At 42.0% G+C, this 22,144-nt stretch overlaps 2 protein-coding genes across 2 annotated transcripts; one reads left to right on the top strand and one right to left on the bottom strand.

Annotated features, from left to right (window-relative positions):
• Positions 1–1,427: 1,427 nt before the first annotated feature.
• On the bottom strand, positions 1,428–3,305 carry LOC308129855 (insulin-like growth factor-binding protein 6). Its single transcript, XM_080495962.1, has 4 exons — positions 2,855–3,305; positions 2,607–2,635; positions 2,404–2,523; positions 1,428–2,276 (listed from the first exon to the last, which is right to left on the bottom strand). The coding sequence occupies exons 1-4, from the start codon at positions 3,162–3,164 to the stop codon at positions 2,172–2,174; spliced, it is 564 nt and encodes a 187-aa protein (XP_080352088.1). The 5' UTR covers positions 3,165–3,305; the 3' UTR covers positions 1,428–2,171.
• Positions 3,306–6,084: 2,779 nt separating this feature from the next.
• On the top strand, positions 6,085–22,144 carry spryd3 (SPRY domain containing 3). The gene is made up of 11 exons (XM_080495487.1): positions 6,085–6,183; positions 7,764–7,910; positions 8,408–8,483; positions 13,028–13,152; positions 13,793–13,925; positions 14,484–14,672; positions 17,244–17,393; positions 18,723–18,780; positions 19,180–19,299; positions 19,399–19,520; positions 19,609–22,144. The coding sequence occupies exons 2-11, from the start codon at positions 7,783–7,785 to the stop codon at positions 19,741–19,743; spliced, it is 1,236 nt and encodes a 411-aa protein (XP_080351613.1). The 5' UTR covers positions 6,085–6,183; positions 7,764–7,782; the 3' UTR covers positions 19,744–22,144.

Raw genomic sequence — 22,144 nt, 5'->3', positions numbered from 1 at the left:
AATTGTTTCATCTAGTTTGGTTTGTTGTAAGAGGGTGATCAGGAGTGGGAAGGGTGTTGAGGAAAGTGTCCTTCTGCCATGAGGGTTCTATTGTACGAACGTCAAAATAAGAGCCTTTGTCTTACAGCTGACAAAAGACTCGACCTCAGGTATTTCTTCCACGTGATGAACGTTTCACATAACCCAATCTGTATGCACATTTCTAATAAAGTCATGACATTGGGAAGTGAATCAACAACTAATTGCAAACATGTGCATTTGGTGTTTTTAGCAGTTCGGGTATCACACGAGTGCCAAAATGAAAAGGAAATAAATGGAAATATAAAGAGAATCAATAATACAAAAAATATACAAGGTAGTCATTCTTTTTCTATCCTGTCTTTGTTTATTCCATTTTGTCAACGCTTCTGTTTTGTCATTGTATTTACTCAATGAGTCAAGCAGTCTGGAAAAGACAAAAGCAATACAAAAACACATCACATTCAACCTTTTCTCAACGTAAACACACTCGTTGCTGTAGATATTCTAAATACCACAGCATGATAGAAAAACAATGCAGCAAATGTTTTGCTTTTTACTTATTTCAACTATAAACATGAACTCTAAGCCTGTTACGGTAACTTACAACAAATTAATTGTCTCGTTGAGTCATTTGATACAGAAAACAGTAAAAGTGAAATGAAACTTCACAGGAAACAGCATGACACCCTCACATGTCTGCCTGGATTGAACACTGATCAGTGCTTTTTTTAATGGGCAAACAGCAATACAAATGATGGATCCTTAGCTTCCATTTGTGTGTCCAAATGTGTTTCATTTGTGGTATTTTTGGTATATTTTATGAATGAACTAAAAAAAAAAATCAATCAATAAAATTATATGAATCATCCAAGTCCATTACATGTTTTATGGAAATATCGATGTATATGAATTATCTAAAATGTTTAACCTTTCACCAAATTTTACAGTAATTCAACTTCAACAAAAGAACACAAAAATAAAGAAAATTAAAAAATGCTCATACATTAAATAGAATAAAGTTCAAATGAAGAGCAGATGATCTATGTTAAATGGAAATGAATAGGTGTGTGTGTGTGTGTGTGTGTGTGTGTGTGTGTGTGTGTGTGTGTGTGTGTGTGTGTGTGTGTGTGTGTGTGTGTGTGTGTGTGTGTGTGTGTGTGTGTGAAAATTAATAAGTGGTTTTCAAAGTGTGGTGCAGGCGTCCCCTGGGGGGCGCCAGAAAACCTCAATAGGGTCACAGTAGCAGGGAAAACCACGAACCAAAGCTTTTGTCTTTTTCTTCTCACCAATGGGTACATTTTCCTTTTAATATTGGGGAGGGGGGGGGGGGGATGAAATAAATCAAACTTTCTTTTAACTTAAGTATCTTAAATAGTTTTTATTGTTACAGCACATTACATAAAAAATAGGATGTTCAATACCATCTGGTAATTCAGTTCATCAATATAACCCTTGAAAAATAACACTGACCTCAGTGTTTAAAACTATGAAGATGGTGCAGGTCTGAAAATATCTAAAAAAACAAACACCTCTTGAGGGTAATCACTAGTAACAGTCAATATCATCATAAATACAATCATATAAAAGAAACATAAATAGGAATACAGGATGATACTATGTGCGATAATAGCATCGACATAGTTACACTGGTTTCTTAGAATAAGGCACGAATGAAAACATATAAATATGTTATAATATAATAATAATATTAAAATTAGAAAAATAGATAATTGAACAAACAAACACTAACTGAAGACTCTGTCGACCTGCACTTTGATCCATGGCGAATTTATGAGCAACCTGAATGTTTTCAAATCAAACATTTTGAGCAGTTGTTTTTTTTTTAAAACAGTCATATTGAGCAAAACATGCTATTGTCGGATTCTTAATAGAAAGTTTTGAGTGAAATGTGAGTTTCCACATGTTCGTTACATTTCATATGATAAAACTCTACATCTATCTTTGACAGAGGGTGCAGGACGATGAAGTTTCACCTGATTGTAAACCACATTTCATCAGCGAAGATCAGCTCCCAGCTGACGGAGAACGAGACGAGAGAGGCTGATTCTCATTTCCTTTAGTCTCTGTTTGATGTTCCTTCATCTTAAAGTCATGTCGGCGGAGGAGCTTCGGCCTTTGTTCCATGCTTCTCAACAACCCCGACTGGCCTTCTGTTTGGTTTTTATAGTGACCGGCAAGCCGTTCTCATCCACACACCAACACTTTCCTCGCTTCATACCTCGGGATGACCAACACTGCACAAACGACACACAATGACACAGGGCATCAAGTCGAGCTGCAACTACATCCTGGTGTTTGGAAGCTGTTGTTAAGTTTGAATCTGAGTTTTGCTGAGTTGTTGAAAAAAAACAAAAAACTGACCTGCTTCTTCCTGAAGTAGCCACGCTTGTCACAGTTGGGCATGTAGATATCATGGTGGGACTGAAACCGGTGGGCGTCAAGACCTGTGATCAGTGTCCTTAGCAGTTTACGACACGGTGCCTATAAAAAGAGACAAATGTTAATTTACTGCAAACCCTGATTCCCTGACATCGGTGCGTCTTTTTACTGAGGTGGACTTTTACCTCATTCGGGTCTTCAGTTGGACGTGTGTCTAGGGTCAAACAGAGACAAAAACACATTGCATGGATCATTTAAAAAACATGTCAAATCCTTAACCTAAAGAAAATATATGTATATTACATCCTTTCTTTGAAAGTTGAATAGTAATTGTTCAGGGGTCAAACATCCACTGTACTGTAGAGAACCCCTCATTATTCAATCATTCAATCTAAATTCAATTTTTAGACACAATGGTTTGCGTGAGCCTTACCTACAGTGTAGACTTGTGTCGTTGTGGTGGTGCTGCTGGCGTTGCTGCAGACTCCCCTGCCCTCGAGCAGAGCTCGGAGGGGCCTCGGCTCCTCCTCCGGGGGTGCGCAGCGCAGACCGTTGGCGCAGCTCAGGGTGTAGACCCCACACGGCTCCCCCAGAGCCAGCGCGGTGGCATTCGGCTCTGCCGACGGGGCACCCCGTGGCTGCTTTCCTTTACCGGTGGGGCGTCCCCCCGACGGCGTGGTCGGCGGGCTTGAAAGGGTCGTCTGCAGGAGGAGCAGCGCCGTGACGGTGAAACACAGAAGCATCTTGGTGGAGAGGTCGTCCGTCACCGTCAAGAGTCTAATCCAGTCTTCAAGCACAATTCTGCTCGATTGTTTTCTAGCAAAGGTTTCCTAATCGAACCCCGATCTGCAATCTTGAGCACAATCAAACCGTGCTCTCTTGGACTGCCGTCTCTCATCCAACGCGAAGTGATAATGAAGCCGACAGACACCACAGGGAGCAGCTTTTAAAGAGCCTGAGCCAGTGTGGAAAGGTATCAGGGAGCACGTGATGGAGAATGTTAGCTTTCCCTCTCATTTCGACACAGCTGAGCACACCCCGTTTGACTTGTCTCTGACACATAAAAACACTCACGCATGCTCATGCCATTTGCTGTCTGTCATCGTGGAGGACGTTAATGTTTTCTTCACTGATAAGTGCCAGCAGTGTTTGCTCCTCAATCCCTCTGCCTTTTTTTCCCCCCCGACTTGAAGGATTATTAATTTGTCCCTTCGTGTGGTTAAACAATCCAGAAAACAAATAGATAACAATGTTCTTCTTTTAAAGTTACGGCCCGATTGTTGTTTTAACAATTGGCCATCTGGCTGCACATGGATGTGAAAATATTCCTGTCATCAGTCACCGTGAGTGAAATAATGCTGGGTAAGCAGATTGGGGAAATTAGTGCCATTTAAAATGGAAAAGTAAAGTCTCCTGCTGAAATGATGACATGACAGCATTGAAATGTGGATAGTAGTTTTACATCATTTAAAGCTGACAGTTTTTTCCAAATCCATCATGTTACGGTAACAGCTTGTAAAATCATTTAAATTATAAAGTGTTATACAAATCCTGAATAAAAAAATATTGAATATAAAGTACCCCAAGTATAAATGTGAGACATTTACAACAGAGTAAAATGTGTGTTTCCTATTGCAGTAGCACACTCCCACACACACAGACTTTTATTTCCTTCTTCTTCTTTTTTTTGTATCTGGGGATGTTGGGAGGGGGTCCACATCCATTCTTAAGGAAAAACTGAGGGTCTCCTGGGAGGAAAGGTCAGAAACAATTGTACAGTGAGTTCCAAAAAAAATTGCTCAGCATGTAGATGAAATGAAACATTCATTTTTCATCCTTGTTTTTGTCTTTTCTTCATGCAGCAACCACAAAACAAACACTATGTTCCCAGTGTGTGTGTGTTTACATGGTTGTTATAACTGTAGGGCTGAAGTCTTAAAGGAAATGGTTGACAGTGAAAGACTGAAGGAGTGCCACTCAAGGCGAGATGACTAAGACATCAATAGCCAAAAGCAAAAAGTCCCACCCAGTAGATTCCACGTTGAGTCACAAACACATTGAAAGAAGAGAGGATCACAAAACTTTGAGTGCTCATTAAACTTAATGTATGATTATAAAGAGCACCAAATACCAGATAATGCCAATGAGACCATAAGTTACTCACCAGAGCTCGAGGGGGATAAAGTTTAACAAGAAGCTTTTCATATGAGTATTACCTGAACATGAATAAAGTGGGAATCCACAAATTGTCAAAATGTTATCTTCAAATTTGTTTTACAATTACATGAGTTAATTGGTCCTTAATTCATCATCATTTTGACAGCACACTTTTAATGTGTGATGAGAAGAAAATCTGCCCACCTGTTTTGTTGCATCTATATACGTTCATTATTTCTCTGTTAAAGATGCTGCAGAGTGGTTAGCGAGGTCATGTGTCTGGTTCCGGGTTGGGCTGTGGGGCCTTCCTGTGTGGAATTGCATGTTCTTCCTATGTGTGTGTGGATTTCAGATTTCAGATTCCAGAATTAGCCCATAATGAGCTGGGATCGGATCCTAGACCTTGTACAAGTCGCCAGTATGTGCTGTACATTACAATTTAAAATGTTTGTCGATTTAACAACTACACCAATGTTAGAACTCACAATGCAAACTTTTCCCATAACCCAAATGATCTTTGGAAGAAATTCAGACAAAAGCATATAAACACAGAGTTTATATACCCTGAGAATTGTTACGTTTTGGAATGTTGCATGGTGACGTGAACACTGTAGTTAAGGTTCATTGTCGTTTAAGTCCCAGATTTAAGTCCCAGCTGCTGCTATGGGCGTTTAATCCACAGAATTTTGACTGACCAAAAAAAAATCCTCACTTATTGTTTTTAAATAAAATATTGTTTGCATCTCTGACTATGAAATTATTCCACAAAGAATTACATTCTGATAAAAGATTTTTTCCCCAAAATTCTGTAACTGGTCAAATGCATCTGTGACAAATGCAAAGCGGGGTAATGTACCAAACAATCACTCAGCATTTCAGTCTCTAAGGTGGTGACATATATTTCCTTTTTCTTCCCAGGTTTCTCCAAAGGAAAGAAGTTCTCTGCAATCTTAACTGGAGCATCTTTTCAACGCTCTACAAGCAGAAGTCCTCAGTCTCTTTAAAAGTTGCAGCAATTCAATGTTGAGTAAAACAAACTTCCCAAACTTGCAGTTTGTTTTCAAAATATTACACAATTAATTCCCTCCAAACGTTTTAGTTTTGTGAACAATTTAGTCTTCTTTATTTTTTTAGGATTGATACTTATTTCACAGCAGCACTTGTGATTTTGACTTTTCAGTGGTAACAAAAATATATTTAAAGTGTTTAAATTTGCTTTTTGAGACGTTCAGGTGCCCTGTCGTGTGAAGTAAACGTGTGACGTCAGACGAGGTAATTCGGTTAAGAAATTATTCTAAAATAGCAAAGCTCAACCTGATTGGAGATGCAATAGGCTAAATCACAGAAACGAGGGCGATATTTTTATAATCTTGAGTGTGACATTTTGGTTTTGCTTCTTTCGGGAACGAGATGGATGTGTACGTAAACAAACGAAATCCACGCGGCAACGCGCAGGTTAAAGGCTCCTCGCGGGGGCCATGCTCTAATCTGATTGGTCGCGGAGGCGGGACTTCCGGCGGGGCAGGTTGGACGTAAAGTGACAGGCTTCACCGTCTTAAAACTGGAAGAAAACCCGAAGGACGACGCGTTACAAGTTATAAACCAGTAAGCAGTCAACATAAGACTGAGACGCTTTGACTCGTGTGTGTCCGGGCTAGAATAAATCATGATTTTGGGGTAAAACGAGTCGCGGAGCGCGGTAATGTTAAAGATAGCTAGCCGGCCAAAGCTGGCGGTGCGTTCAAGACGGGCTCGGAACTTGGAAAAACCGGGAAGTTGCTAAGCGCTAAACGGATAAAACTGAAAAGTCTTTTCATTAATCAAATTATGGTTGATGATTTTATTTTATACAGTCGTTTTTGTTTTATGATTAACACCGCAACCAAGAAACCATTAGCGGCACTTAGTATGGTGGATTTTTATGTAATTTTATCCAGATTGATTTGTGTCCTCTCACTCGCGTTAACATACACCTGTGATTCAGGTAAACAAAGAAACGGACCTCGTGAAAAGGTGAAAATGAGCTTTCAACTGTATCACTGTTGGATTCAGCTGGATTCTTTAAGGTTACATAACATTAGGTTGAAGTACAGTAGAGGTGTGGCTGAAACATTAAAACGATTAGCTCACTGACTGAAGACTGTAAATATGATTGCAATGAATGAATCGTTTAAACAAAGTATAACCTGAAGCTGGAAAACGAAACAAAACAACAACTATACTGTGCTCATCTTCAATGTTGGAGGGCTTCACATTTTGCTCCAAAAATTTTATTTGGGAAAACTAGCAATTTGGTGTCTATTATAGACCTTTAGTGGGTGATCTCAAACATTTAATAACTTATTAGATATCTGAGTAAAGATCCTGCGGTTGGATAAAATGAACTTTAACCACAACCCAACTCTCTTTAATTAATAAATTCCAATATCTTTTATTCAGATCTTGGGTTAGGTGACAGGGTCGGAGTTCCTCCCATGCATGGGAATTATCAAAAGCCCCAGACTATTGTTCAAGTCGCAGTTGATGTTGGGTGAAAGACACCAAAGAGAGACACGTGATCATAACAAAGCCAATGTAGCTGGGGACTAGTATTCATTTCTGTGTGTTGTCAGCATGGTCCAGGTCTTTGCTTGTCCTAGGAATGTGGGGTTAAACAGAAATGGAAAAACACAAACTCCTTGCAGGGAGGGTGTGAAGATCAAATCAAACCGAGGTCCTTGGTTGTTGTTAGGCAACGGCAATAATCACGATGAGGTCAAAGGTGTTTGTTTTAAGGAGGACTACTATTATTGCCATGATCCCGTTCTGTTCACCTCATAGTTTTATGAGTGCACTAACGTTCTATTGCTTCTGATGTGTCTTTCTGGTGAAATCAGATTGTCAGAGTAAGATCTTTCACAATGCAAAGTGTTTTTGTTAACAGCTGTAGAGATTCATAGGCAACACAAAGGATAATCTTCTCATGCTGGTTGTATGCGTTTAATTAAAAATATTTGGTTATTCCGCATGTATACTCTGCAACTGTTGTAACTTTTACACTTATGGAGTTGCACTAAAAACTTATTTCATCATTTCAATTTGCTCATTGCTCAATTCAGTTCTTAAATTCTGTGTTTTAACATAATAAATGTTTATTTATAAAGTAATAATTTTTGGGGGGATGAAATGTGCTTTTTGTGTCCCAGACTGTAATGATTTTCAGACATGGACGACAGGAACCTTCATCATCGCTTCATGAACTGGAGGAGACGAATTCGAGACATACATGAAGTGCGAGTCATCCGTTACCGGGAGAGGCTCAAAAAGATGCAGAAAGTCGGAGACATTCTCAGGTAACAACAAAGAACGATACCACCTGAAGAGGTGGTGGAGAAAGGAAAAAAAAAAACGAGTGACGTGCAGATTCTTACCAAAAATGTTGACACTGTGAAAATGTTGACTTCTGATTCAATGTACGATTGTTTTTTTTGGATCCAATCTTAAAATATCAGTATTTACATTGTAGGAACTATGTTGGATAAATGTGTTTTTTTAAATTACATTGTTCAGGTCCTTGTTCCTGCTGGTGTGCATAATTACTTGTTTTTCCACGTGTCATTAGTGATGCTGATACGACTGTATAAATGTCCCAAACAAAAGCAGGTATCCCTGATCATCATGTCAGAGGCTGATGGTTTTTTGAAGCAGAGATAAACAATAAGAAAGTTTACTATTCAGTGCTTTTTGCTCATCACTAGAAGAAACTCATTTGTCATCTCGTCTTTTTTTTTTTTTTAAACTTATCAGTGTCACATTTTGGTCTCATTTGGATGTTTTTCCTCCTTTCCAGGTATCATGGAAACTCGGATGAGGTCGGCTGTTTCGTGGCCGGCCGATCGTTGTCGAGAAGAAATCGCTACTTTGAAGTAAGAGTTCGTGGTCTCAACTTCATCCAGGATTCTTCTATCAAACCTGAGTTTTAGATCTCAAATTGTGCTTTGATCTTTAAAAATGTTAAGTATATATTTTTTTTGTTTCTTCACTGCCGAACACTATTTATTGATATAACAGGTATTTTGTACGCCAACAAAGATCACGGGTTGAAGTCAAAGAAGTCTCCTTGCCTGCAGTTAGAAGTTGGGCTGTTCACTGCACTGCTGTCATATTTTGACAGTTCAACGCTTTTCTGAAAGCTTTTAACTCCCACGGCTGTGACCTTTCCAGCAGAGTGAAGTGACTTAATAACTCACATTTCTCACACTATTCACTTCAGACCAAAAGAGTGGAAAAGTTATTGTTTATAGATAGATATAGATACGTTTTATGGAGCAGTATCTTGTATACAAGAGGTTTTCGCCTTACCACACGAGATAGAGGATTATTTATGCAATTTCACATTGTCTTGTTTTTTGTTTTGTTTTTTGTTGCTGTTGTGATTAGTGTTGTGTATACACATTATTTGTTTTATCAGAAAATGACCACCACAAATGGCTCATAACATTATATTTTATATATGGCTACATCGCTCAGAAATATCCAGTAGATGTTCTACAGTGAAAGTGATCTTGAGCAGTTACATCATTGTACTTTATTATTTACCGTTAAAGAGTTATATGTCGGTATGATATGCGGGAGTTGTACACTGAAAAAACCCAAACCTACAAAGATTTTCGAAAACCACTTGCTCATTTTGTAATCTAATAATCATTTTATTGATTTTTGTGATTACATGTGCATGCTGAGCTGCACTGTTGGCAACACAGTTCCACAAAAACCAAATGGGAGGTAACTTTAAAGTCTTTTTAGAAGAATAAAAGAAAATCTACAACCACATGTGAAAAACATCTGTAAACTGGATAAAGTCAAAACAGCAGCTGCTCAATGTTTGACATGTTTTTCTTCTTTTTTTTATTAATAATGCTTTTATCCACTAAGAGTTGAAGGAATGCCTCTTCTTCAAATAAGAAAACACAGCCATGTATTTTGAATTGGTTTAAAAAAAAAAATAAAAAATTTTGTGGACCACAAACAAAATATCAGGTTAAATACAGTCTGATCAGTCGTGGTCACAGTTATTCAACGTGAACTCAAGCTCAACATGTGTGTATTAAAGCTATTTATTGGATTCTTGTCTCTGAGGCACACAAATGTATGCAGTATCACACCGCGTCAAAATCTGCGCACGTCAGGAGAAAAGATTGGCCAAATTTGCAACCATTTTTGAGGTAATAATTTCTCAGCAGTTTGGTGGTGGGGTTACTTGTTTTCAGGAAGATCTCCCTGTCGCTTCTTCCCATCTCCACCACCGACTTACGAGGAATTCTAAGCGGAGCATCAGTCACCTCTATTAGCCAATAGCTCCCCTCACGCGCCGAGTGTGTGGGTGTTTTCAATGGCATCACGGCAAATCCACTTCAGTACTCTCGACTGCACCCACCTGTGTGAATGTGTCTGCATGCATCCTTCACTGTGCGTGAAGGGAAAACTGCCTCCACCCTGTGTTGAGCGCAGACCTCACAAGTCAGATCTGCTTGTCTTCATGCTCTTGAGTCATAATGAAAAAGACACCCGGGTCAACTCCTGGGAATCGCACGGAGCCGAGAAACAAAGCTGTTTTTTTTTTAACTTGGAAATAGATTTGTGGACTCACTTGGCGGGCCTTTTTAGAATTGTGTGCTGGAACAAGGCATACAGTAAAGGGTGAAGCCAAAGCCGACTCTTTGAAAGTCGTGCACCAGATGACAAGGAAATGCACTAACACTTTCCCCTCTGCATACTAAGCAGATTGGTCACGCCACACTGCCCCTGTCCCTCAAACACCTTTTTTTCCCCCCCATTGTTCAGACAGTTTAAAGAGAGCTGTATCAGCCACTGCGTGTGTACCGTTCACACAGATTATAGAGGTTTTTTTTTTTCTTTTTCTTACGAACTTGAAATCTTGCTAATTCCTTCAACGGCAGTTTATTGATTTCACACGAGAGCTCGCGTAGAAAAGCCCCAGGTTTGAAAATTGGTTTTTGATTCCCTTCCAAACCGTTTATGCTCATGTTTCTATCTGCCTCATTTTATGATCCGTATCTTTTTACTTTTTTTTTATTTTTATTTTTTTAACTTGTTCTGTTACGTCTGTGCTCCATGGCAATATAAACAGATATCCTCACACTGTTTGTTGCCACGAGGTTGAAATGCACAAGCTTTTGGAGTTGATTGGATTTGAGATTCTGTCCTTTTTAATCTATTTCCAAGCTAATTAGTAAAACGTTATTTGCCCACTTCAGCTCTGTAAATTTCTTGAGAGAAGTTTAGCGCAGCTGCACACGCAGTAATGTTTACGTGGTGCCGTTGACCTCCTCGATCTGGCGATTCAGCTTTTCCCGGCCCCCCCCCAAACAAATCGTTGTTTTTTTCTTTCCTCCAAATAAGACACAGGTCGCTATGAATCAAACACGCTCTGTTTATTTCACAATGTGGGGACTCTGGATACAGTTCTGCACAAACACCCCGGGCCGGTGGCGGTTGCAGAATGAGTCGTGTTTGAACTTGCCTTAACAAACACATCCTGCCTGTTCTGACGTGGCCAAATAGTAACTATCTCCAATCTTTAAACCTGCGTGTGTTACATCCTTCTGACTCAATTCGTGGGAGTTGTGAAGGATGAAAGGGAGGGGAAACCATTTGCGGAAGGGGGAATACCCAGTACTGAACAATGAATGATCGTCAGGAGCGTGGCCGATGGTCGACGGGATGGCAGATTCGAGGCTTTTACCTTCGCGTTCGGCACCGAGACAGAAAGCAGACGTACAGTATTGGTTCTCGCTTTGTGCAGAACAGTGTTGAGGTCATGGGAAAGTACTTTAAAGTTCCCCCCCACCCCCCTAACACCCCCCCCCCCCCCCCACCTCCTTCCTCGGCATCTGGCAGAAATGCGCCAATTGCATTGCGTCCACGTCGGCCTCCGGAGGGCTGATGTCATCTGGTCAGCATGCAGTTATGATAACAGCGGTGCAGGAGAGCTTTTTTTTTTTTTTTTTGCGCCAGAGGGCCTCCACTTTGAAACGGCTGTGTGAAATTGTACCAAGACGTTATTGAGTAGTAGGAGTTTTTCTGTAAAGAAAACCGATTTTTTTCAGTTGGCAAAATGATCATAGTGACAAACGGTTTAATTGTGTGCTTCATGCCGTCGTCCTCTCTTGGATTGTTCTGTCAGTTCTACCTGTTGTTGGGAAGAAGCACAGAGATCCAATAAGGAGCTGAAAGACGGTCATAACCTCTGTTTCTCATAACGTTACGGGATAAAGCAGCGCATTACTCAAAAGCCGGTATTTTTTGGCCGCGATGCAGCGGTAGCTCTGAATATTTCTCATCATCGCGTTGGCATCCCAGCTAAAATTTCTGAAAGTTTTTCGCGAGCGTGTCGCTCATTACTTTGGAAGTACACGAAAACCCTTGCTCCTCCCCGTGAGAGCTTGTGTGTATGTTTTCCCCCATTCGCCATTAGTGCATAAATGAATACAATTCAAAAAGACGTGGTACACTGCGCTGACTTCTGCTCATCTACTGGAAATTACAACCCCCCCCGCGTCGTGGGAGCGTGTGTCGTCGAGTGCTTTGCACTTGAAAATCCTGCGCAACATTAACAAACATCGGCGTGACTCAAACGGAAGCCAAAACGTGTGGGCAGCGTTTCACTTTACTGACGGACTGACGCAACCTCAGCTGAACTCTGAGTGGATCTGTTGTCAAACTGACCCGAGCGTCACTTACTTACTTTCAGTAATTAGTCATTCACAGTATGACTAATTGTTTAACACAGTAACGGAGGGAACACGCTTTGCGAAACATGCATGGTCTCTTTAAGTTCACAATAACTGCTTTTTATGTGTGTGTGGTTAATATTTGCCGATATTTTTTTTTTGAACTGTGTAGTTATTGAGTCGGAAGACACTGGAATAAAGTCCCTTTTTTTTTTTGCGTTCTGTTCAAACCTCAGGCAGAATTGGCCTGTAAAATGATGAGTACTGTGTTTGGGCACGAGTACTGGAGATCTGCGTGTTGTTGTTTTGTTTTTTTTCTTTGTAAAATTCATCACAATGAGTGAATCAGCCACGTCTGACAGCATCCACACACAAGATAAGATATACATCAATGTCCTTCACCCCCCGCTGCACCCTCCGAGGTCTGATCTCTGCTGATACAGTCTCACCATATTAAAGTCTCTCACATGTGATAATGAGCGATTTATGACCTGTCTCATAAAAAAAAAAAAAAAAAATTCTGAATTCCAGTCTGGGGTTCACAGATGCAACAGGGGAAGAATATGATTACTCATTTAGAAAAAAATGTGAAATCACAGCTTCTGACTGCTGTTTGTCCCACATGTCTTCCTGGTGTTGATATAAAACTCATGATTTAAATGTGAAAGAAGTGTACAATTTTCATTTACAAAATGTGGGATTTCTTGTGTTTTCAGGTGACTATCAGGGACACAGGCGTGAGGGGAATGATCGCTGTCGGTCTGGTGCATCAGCTCTACAAACTGGACCATCAGCCGGGCTGGCTCCCGCAGTCTGTGGCTTTTCATGCCGATGACGGCAAGTATGTGAAACTGACTTTCTACATGCGGCAGGCTAATGGAAATAACTTTCGCTCGGGTAGTTTCCGCTCACATCTGATGAACCGCTGAAAAATTTTTAGTGGGAAAGTTTTTCTTGGTACTTTTAACGTCAGGATCTGGATGAACCTGTGCGTCTGTTTTCAGTAAAGCAGTTGTGATACGACAAACCTGAGATTCGCCGTGTTTTGAGTTCTCCACCTGGAGTTTCTCTCTTGTTTTGTGTCGGAGTGCGGTAAAACGGTGTGTCGTAGTGGCACTTCAAATCACTGAGAAACAAACTGTACAGAAGCAACGGAAGATATTCGACCAAGATAAATGGGCAGCAAATTCAGCATCATTATCTTTGATTTGTATTTTCTGTCTCATTAGTGCTTTGACAGTACTGAAGTGACAGTAAATATGAAAGAGAAATGAGGTGTGTGTTTTCTTTACCAAGACAGATTCAGCAGCAAAGTTGCTCATTGTGTACATTTTATTTTGTATGTTATTGTATTCAAGGATTTTCCTGAGTGTCCTTGTGTTGTGTAAAAAAAAAAAATCTTCACAATGTGCTCGTGAACTTCACAAGGTCTTTCAACTTATCAGTTCTTCCGCCGCCCTCATCCGCTTGTCCTTCATCAGGCTGTATAACGGCGGAACCGTGGGACAGCAGTTCGGTCCAAAATGCTGCACGGGGGACAAGATTGGCTGTGGAATCTCTCTGGACCCTGACAATGGACAGCTTACCGTGTTTTTCACCAGGAATGGGAGTGAAGTACGTATTTCCTCGTTAAAGTGTTGTGGGCTGTGGTTTCGCCGGACAATCTTGAGTACGTCACGATTTGTGTCGCGCGTCAAAGCCTTTCGTGAGTCGCCGCCAGATGTTCGTCCCTTTCGCAGCCGCTTGTTTATGTGTGTCCTTATCCTCACCTCCTCCAAACTGGAGAGGTCAGATCTGTTGTTGATTTTTTTATGGGGAACGCTTTAGAACGGGGTTAAGGGCCCCGAGGATGTGAACTCACAGAAAATTGAAGCGCTTAATAATGAAATGGGGCAAAATTGCTGAGTCGCTATTCAATTCCATCTTGGCCCAGACAGGCTTATGTTTGCGGCCCAATAACAGTGAGTGAAACTGGGCAGGCCCATGCTAGTTTTGGTACCTCCAGAAACCTTCTTCTCATTCTGGGAACCATTTGTCCCCCACACAAATGAAGAAATCAGTAGTATCAATCTCAACCACACACAGACTTGGGCATAAAAAACGTACTTTGGTCGGGTTGCTACATCACCGCTATTTTCCTTGGAATGATATTGTGTCTGCTCGTGGGTTCAGGTCGGCAGCGTGGAGATGGCGGACCCTCCTGACGCCCTGTACCCCGCGGTAGGGATGCACTCGCTCGGGGAGGAGGTGTTGCTCAACCTCAATGCTGAATGGGGGCCGGAGGAGGATGATGGACAGATGATCGTGGACAGTCACGAAGACGACTGGAGCCGTCTCCATGACGTGAAGGTGACTGGAACGGTGAGTCCATCAGCAGCTGTCGTGAGTCCAGATGGAGCAGAACGAAATCTGATCAATTCTCTCAAGTGAGTCATTTCAGTCGGCGCTTGGCTGAGTGGAAAAAAAAAAAATCTTTGTCGGAATGAAAGGGAACAGATCTTACGAGGCCACTCCAGCCTGCTTCTCATTTGTGATTGAGAATAACAGCTCAGGGCTACATTAACCATGACAATAATAAGGCACCTAAAGCTCCGGCCATTGTTGAATTGTGAGTCACGGAGATGACGAGACCTAGATAAGTTGGAAAAAGGATCGAGAAAAAAATACTTTTGTGTCGGATCCCGACGAAGCGATTGTAAGTATGCTTTTCAACACGTCGCCATGAGTCAGACAATATTATTAAAGAGCAATGGGAAATTGGTTCTTACGATAAGGTAACACCCAAGTCCTGACGTGTACAGACATTCACCGTGGTCCCCCCCCCCCCCCCAAACGGCTCAGCTTGGACTGGTGATTTGAGAAATTTCAAACTGTTATCATGTGGTAAACATGAAAGAAAAGTTTTGAGTTGCTGCTGATAAGTTGTGGATCTGTGTGAACGACACAGCTTATCAATGGGGCCTCTGCTCTCAACCCACCTAGGGGGATTTTTTTTTTCCACAAACAAAAGTTAAGAAGAAAGAGATGGAAATTTGAAGAAAAATAAGAAAATAATTATACTAGAATTGTTCTGGTTGATGGTTCTGTGTTTTCAATTTTCAATTTCCCCTCGGCACAATATAGTTTATCTAAAAGAGGGAGATCTCTCATCTATGTTTAGGACATTGTAAGTGTATTCATTGCAGTCTTTTTGGCTTTTTAGTCTAATTCCTTTGGCTTGTTTGACATATTTTACTGACGCCTCCGTTTCTGTATTTGAACCTTTTTTTTATGCAGTTTTAACGGTAACGGCCATCTAACCTCATTAAATCCAATAGTCGACAAAATAAATGCACGCCGTTTACAGATCAGTTAGAGATTGATTATTAGGTTTGATTCAGGTCGGCGAGACACATTTACAACCCCGGAGCAGCCGCGCACCGTTTGAAGTGATGTTGATAATAATGACGAAATCAAACTGAGCGGATAAGACTCTCGGTTTAAGAAATGCTGGAGCCTCCGGTCCATTTTACATCCCCACTAAGACGAGTGTGGGATTCTTCTGGATGCAGAATTAACAGACGAGTCGGCGAAGCAGAAAGAATACCAACTACTAAAAATAGAATTTTTCACAAGAGAACTTTATGCCTCATAAAAAAAAGAAGGAAAGAAAAAGAAACATGAAGACCAAGTAGTCGAGTGGAGAACCATCTTGATAACGAGATGTAAGGCAGCGCCGGCTTGTAGTTACACTCACATGGTCATATTAGGTTTTCATCTGCCGACATCGTTGGAACGGTCTCTCCGGGAATGGATTTAATTGGCCGTGTTGATTTCTCCTGGTGCCTGTAATAAACAGCCATGCCCCCCCAACCCCCCCCACCCCCGTTTCCCTCTGCCGTTTGGCTTCTAAATACTTCATTGTAGGGGGTGACGAATCAAATCCTGTCCCGTTCTCTTCCCAGAGCAGAGGGATTCCATGACACTGCAACCTATTTCTCCCCCTTGTAGCATCTTTTTTTTTTGGGGGGGGGGGGTGACGTGAATAAAACATCAGCTCTCTCATTAGCTGCCAAACTTCATCCACCTGAGATGGAGCCACCAGCCATTCCTCCGCAGAGTCTGACACGTTCCCACAAGCAGCGAAGTGCAGTGTCGTCATTATCGCCCGATTAAACGCTTCCCCCGGTTTCACACCTCCTAACATGAAGGGAACACGCCGCGGATGTAACCGCCGTCTCCTCCGAAGCAGGTTCAGGGTTTTCCTTGTCAGTGTGAGAACTGAGAACCTTGTAAAACTGAAAACATTGACTTTCTCTCGTCACGTCTCGTCATCTTCAATAAGTTTCTCCAGGGTTACGTCTCTCTCTTTATCTTGGGAGACACGAGGGACTCGAACCATTATCTTGTCCTGGTTTTATCCCGTCGGTTTTGAAGTCGTAGGCAGGGACGCAAGAACGTGAAATGAAATGGAAACCCTAAAGCGACAAACGCACTTTGAAAGTCCACACCGGTTTAAAAAGACGAGTACATAGAAAGTATTTACATGTTGTTCTCATATTTAGCGTCATACCTCTGGTTAGAGCCCCGGCTCACTTTAGGCTCACTTTAGTCGGCTGATGTAATGAGATAAACAAAACTGAAATAGTAGATTTTTTTTTTTTCCTTGTGACTTCTGCCTCTTGAGAACGGCGGCGAACACGCTCATCCCGATTTGCTGAAACACGAGAGCGCGCAGTTTCTCAAGTCGTCGTCTTTTGGTTTACTTGGACCTGTACCATCAAATTTTTCTGATTCTGAAATTGGAATTTAAAAAAAAAAATTTTTTTAAAGACATTGTTGCACATGATCTGTAGAGATATTTATAAATGAGTGTTTTGCATACATGAATCCTCTGTTATCGTGACCTCATAGTTGCCGTCTCACCTACGTTTCGTGTCTTCCTGTCCACAGCTGCTGGAATACGTGGGAAACGGGAAAAGCATCGTGGACGTGGGACTGGCTCAGGCCCGCCGGCCTCTCAACACCCGCTTCCACTACTATGAGCTGGAGATCACAGATGCTGGAGAGAAGTGTTACATCGCCCTGGGGCTGGCGCGCAGGGTATGACCCCCCCCCACCTTCAGTCACGCAGATAATGACCACGTGTCACTGACACTAATATTGGCTGTAATTCACTCTGCACACTCGGCAGTTCACGAAACCTCCTCCTTCCATCCCCCGCTGATGGAAGATTCAGGAAAGTAGTGATATAGGATGAGAAAATCTCGCCCAGTTTCCAAAGCGCATTTCTGTATCCTTAGTTATGGTACACATAAACAGGAATAATGAACACAGGAACAGGAGGTCTTCACACTAAGGTCCTTTTAAGGTGAATCTTCAATTTGGCTCAGTGACGAGGGATTTAATCCTGAATGTTGTTGGCAGCTGACGATGGTTCATAGTTTGGAATTATTGCAGGTCAGAGAGAAGATCTGATGAATGTTTTACATATGAGAGAGGCACTCGGCTACTTCGCGCTCAGACTAAATGACCACGAACTCGGTGCACGTCCAGTTTCATGTAAACCAAAAGCTCCGTGGTGATTTCAAAGCGTGCTCCAGATGTTTTCTGCCGACACGTCCGCCGCTTCTCCTTTTCAGTTATTGGACATTAATTGATTGCGCGTCACTCGAGCGAGTGTCACCACGGCTTTGCCTGCTGAGATATCACTCTCGGCCTCGGAGGTGATGGATTACGGCGGCAGACGTTAAGCCCTCCCCCCTCCCCCCTCCCCCCTCCCCCCGCCTCCGACTCATCCTCTGTTAGTTACTGTGTGTGGGCATGTCGTGCCCGCGGGGTCAGACACAGTGGTGACTGGAGCTCTTTCATTTCGCTGATTGTTTCTCGGGAATTGTTTTTCTCCATGTGTCTGCGGCTTCGGTGGAGCATCATAAATCCATCAGACGGTCATTCCTGAGGTTTGGGTCCATCCAACGTCACCTCCTGCAAAGGCGCATCAGTCTGCTGATGGGAAATCGTGCCAGTCTTGTGTTTTGGAGTGTTTGTTGTTCTGATTGTGTAATTTTTCTCTGCACTTTATCTCATTTGTCCTGTGGTATAGGCTTCACTTGTACTCTTTCTTACCATCTCCTTTGCCTTAATGTTGGACTGAGGTTCAGTACATCCATGCATCTTGTATGAGTCTCTGTATTTATGTAATAGAGGGTGGAGGGCGGGGTACGCTATGGACGGGGTGCCATTCCATCACAGGATGCAAACACAGAACCCGCAAACTCCTACTGGGTCCAAATGGGAATATTCTCACTCGGCCTTTGGTTTGAAGAGACGTCATTCATTTTGTTTTAAAAGAAGCGAGTCAGAGAAGCCGGCCGTGTTCAATTGAAGTTCGCCGTACATTAAGTGATCAACTAATTTCTCCTTTGTTTTCAGGACTACCCGAAAAATAGACATCCTGGCTGGAGCAGAGGCTCGATAGCGTACCACGCCGGTGAGTCCGAGCGCTCAGTTATCTGTGACTCAAACTGTTACTGCCAACAAGAACATCTTTAGTGATTTATGTGCCTTAAAAACAACGAAATATCATCCAACTTCATACAAATCTGGTTGGACTCTCCAGACACAGACACGGTGTGTAAGGCATCATGAAATTCACGTAAAATTACAACCGTAACCTGATTGTAGTATATATAGCTTATTCTACTTTTTGATTTTTAGGTATTCAAAGTTTTACTTCGCTATATTTTGTGCCAATTTTCCAACTCTTGTGATAATGACGCCAAAATCATATCGTGAAACTTCACGACTGATCACAGACGGCAGATTTTGTGTTTTTAAATGTCACATTCACTCCTGTACGTGTCATGACGGACCTCCTCCTTGCTGGTAGACGATGGGAAGTTGTTCCACGGCAGCGGGGCCGGCGACCCGTTCGGGCCGTGCTGCCTTGAAGGCGACGTCATGGGCTGCGGGATCATGTTCCCACGCGACTTCAACCTGGACGGCGGAGGTGAGCGTCTTCACAATGTTCCGACTTTTTTTCTTCTTCCCCAAAACAGTTCGACATCGCGCCTTGAACCGTGCCGCTCTTCTTTTTTCCCCCTTTCAGACGACGGCGACGACTGGGACTTGGATGTGGTCTCCAAGCTGGAGCAGGTCCAGAATGACTTGTACGCCAACAATGAGGATGGGATGGAGGAGGGCGAAGATTTAGAGGGGAGAAAGGTCATGGTGAGAAGCCGTCACGACGCATGACCAGAAAGCCCCGAGGACTCTCAAACCGTCAAATATTCACCTTTTTCTCTCGTTCTTGGAACAGGTGTTCTTCACTCGAAACGGGACGGTGGTGGGTCGGAGGGAAGTGGCTCTGCCGATCGGAGGCTTTTATCCCACCATCGGCATGATGAGCACGGGGGAGAAGGTCAAAGTGGACCTGCACCCTCTCAGTGGCTGAGCTGGGGTGAAAGGAAAAAAAAAAAAAAAAAAGGAAGGAAGGCTGAGTGATGAAATCGTGGCAATGGAAAAAAAAAAAAAATGATTGAGCTCTTGTACATTTTGAAGATCGGGCACTAAATAATGCCTCCGCCTCACTGAACTCCAAACTGTTTCCTTGAAAGGAGGCCTCGGTGTGAGGGCCGACTGTGACTCCTCACGCTCTTCACACTTCACTTGCTGGCAAAAAAAAAAGAAAAATGTTTTATAGGGAACGATGAAACTTCAGTATGTTCGTGTTGCATCTGTGCCTAAAATGTGCTCTGTTGTTAAATCATTTTGTACTGTAAGACACTCAAAACCGACATGAGGTTTTAGGGCTAAAATACTTTTGACAGTTCAATCACACAGTGTAAAATTGAATGAAATGACAAAAAAAAAAGGGTCTCGCCAGAAAAATGAATGTAAAAAAAAAAAAAAAATCCAGACAGAACAAATGGAGCCCGTTTTGTTATCGGCAATAATGCGTGCGAGCAAATCCAGAGTGCCAACGTCTCAGCCCGCAGCCATTCTGGGCTTATTGTCTCTGCTGTGCGGCTTCTATTAATGGTGTATTACTGACACTCAGTGGCGGGACCGGCAGGAACAGCAGAACCGCCAGTTCACTCTTTGGGGTAAAGTTGAAACAGCCTCGGGTTCATTCTGTCGAAATGCTTCAGGCCACACGCGTAAGAGTTATGGGGTAATTACATGTACTAACAATTTGTTGAGGCGAACCAAAACTACTTAATTGAGGAGTTTCACAGGGCAGATATTCAAATGAAGGCTAGATTAATGTCGAGACGAGCTGCAGTTTGCTTTTATTCTGGATGGTGGTTGAGCCTAATTGCAAAATGATGCACTTTCATTAAAACACGCCGGTTATAAACATTTATAAAGAATCGGGAGATCAGTAAAGTTCAAAATGACAGGATAGAACAGTGAGTCAGCCGTGTCTATTTTATTTATTGACATTGCTTTGAATGTTTGTTTTTTTTTCTCGTACAAACATAACAGTTTATGGTTTTCATGTCTACTTATACTTATGTCCTCTGAGCACAGTTTGCTTTTCACAAAAATAAACCAAAAAAGAAAAAAGAAAAATGAAAAACTACAATTGCATGCATATAAGTACTAAAAGAAAAGTGGGGGCAGTCTCCCCATGAGATGAGATTTACAAAATTAAAAATCTTGTCATGTATGTTGTCTATTTAATGTGGAGGTCTTTTGAAAATGGATGCCAAATGTCTTCTTCCCCCCCCCCCCCCAAAAAAAACATAATTTTTTCGTCATTTTCACCTCGTAAACCGTTTGAGAAGAGTGAAAGACTAAACGCTGCGTAGCAGCAAAAATGTTTTGGGTGTTCGTCTGAAGAACTGAATGTTGAAAACGAAGCCATAGTGAAACCATTGCTCGCTGCTCTCAGGTATATTTGGAAAACCGTGCATTGTGTCACTCATTTTATAATTTTTCTTTGGCTGTATGATGATTTTATCCACAAACTGTTTTTTTTTGTTTTTTTTTTAATGTAAAATACCTTTCCACTCTTAATGTGTTGTTTCAGTGAAGACGGTAATATTTGGCCGACAGTCCCGACTATTTATGAGGACAAGCAGTTCCTCCCTGGCCAACAAACGCAGCAGTTGTATCTCAATACTGTACATTCATGTTGTTCAGTGACCATTGCACTTCTTTGTTGAGCAAAGTACATTTTTACAGAGTGCCTGTGTGTGTGTGTGGGGGGGGGGAAACTCTGCTTTAATTAAAGGGGACGTCTAAATGCGTGAAGGTATTGGAAACGTCGCTTCATGCTGGTCACTGCGGGCAAAAGTCTACGACCATTTCCTCCGAAAACAGGCTTGCGGACCTACTGCTCAGACTTTGACTTGCCAAATAATTACAATGGAGCCAAATGCTGGACGACACGAGCGCCTTCACCAACATGCCCCCGGCCCCCCGGACCCACTTCTACTATCAGTGGGTTGGAGGAGAAGGTTGTGTTGGACTGAACTGTGCTCATCAAGTGTCCCTTCAGGCGTCCAATTATTTGAAACAACCCGAGTTGCTGCTATTTGTACTCCTTAAGAAAGCAAAAGCTCCAGCAGCCTGTCCTTTATAGACACATGCTGGGGTGTAGACACTTTATTAACTTGGTTTTTTTTTTGTGTGTCTTCTGCTGGTGATTGTACGTAGTGAGGAGTCGTTCTTGTTCTCCTGCAGCTGTTAGCATGTCTTCTCTCCAAAGCATCCTTTCTTCTGTTAGTTTTTTTTTTTTCCTTTTCTTCCATATGCGTTTTTTTTGTTGTTTTTACACTTGAAACAATCATTTAAACATGCCAAAAATGTAAATTAAAGTAACAATATTAAACTGATCACATAATTGA

Source organism: Blennius ocellaris (assembly GCF_963422515.1).
Source record: "Blennius ocellaris genome assembly, chromosome: 4".
Taxonomy (NCBI): Eukaryota; Metazoa; Chordata; class Actinopteri; order Blenniiformes; family Blenniidae; genus Blennius; species Blennius ocellaris.
Note: the sequence above shows the minus strand (reverse complement) of the source record. Positions and strands in the feature narration are given on the sequence as shown.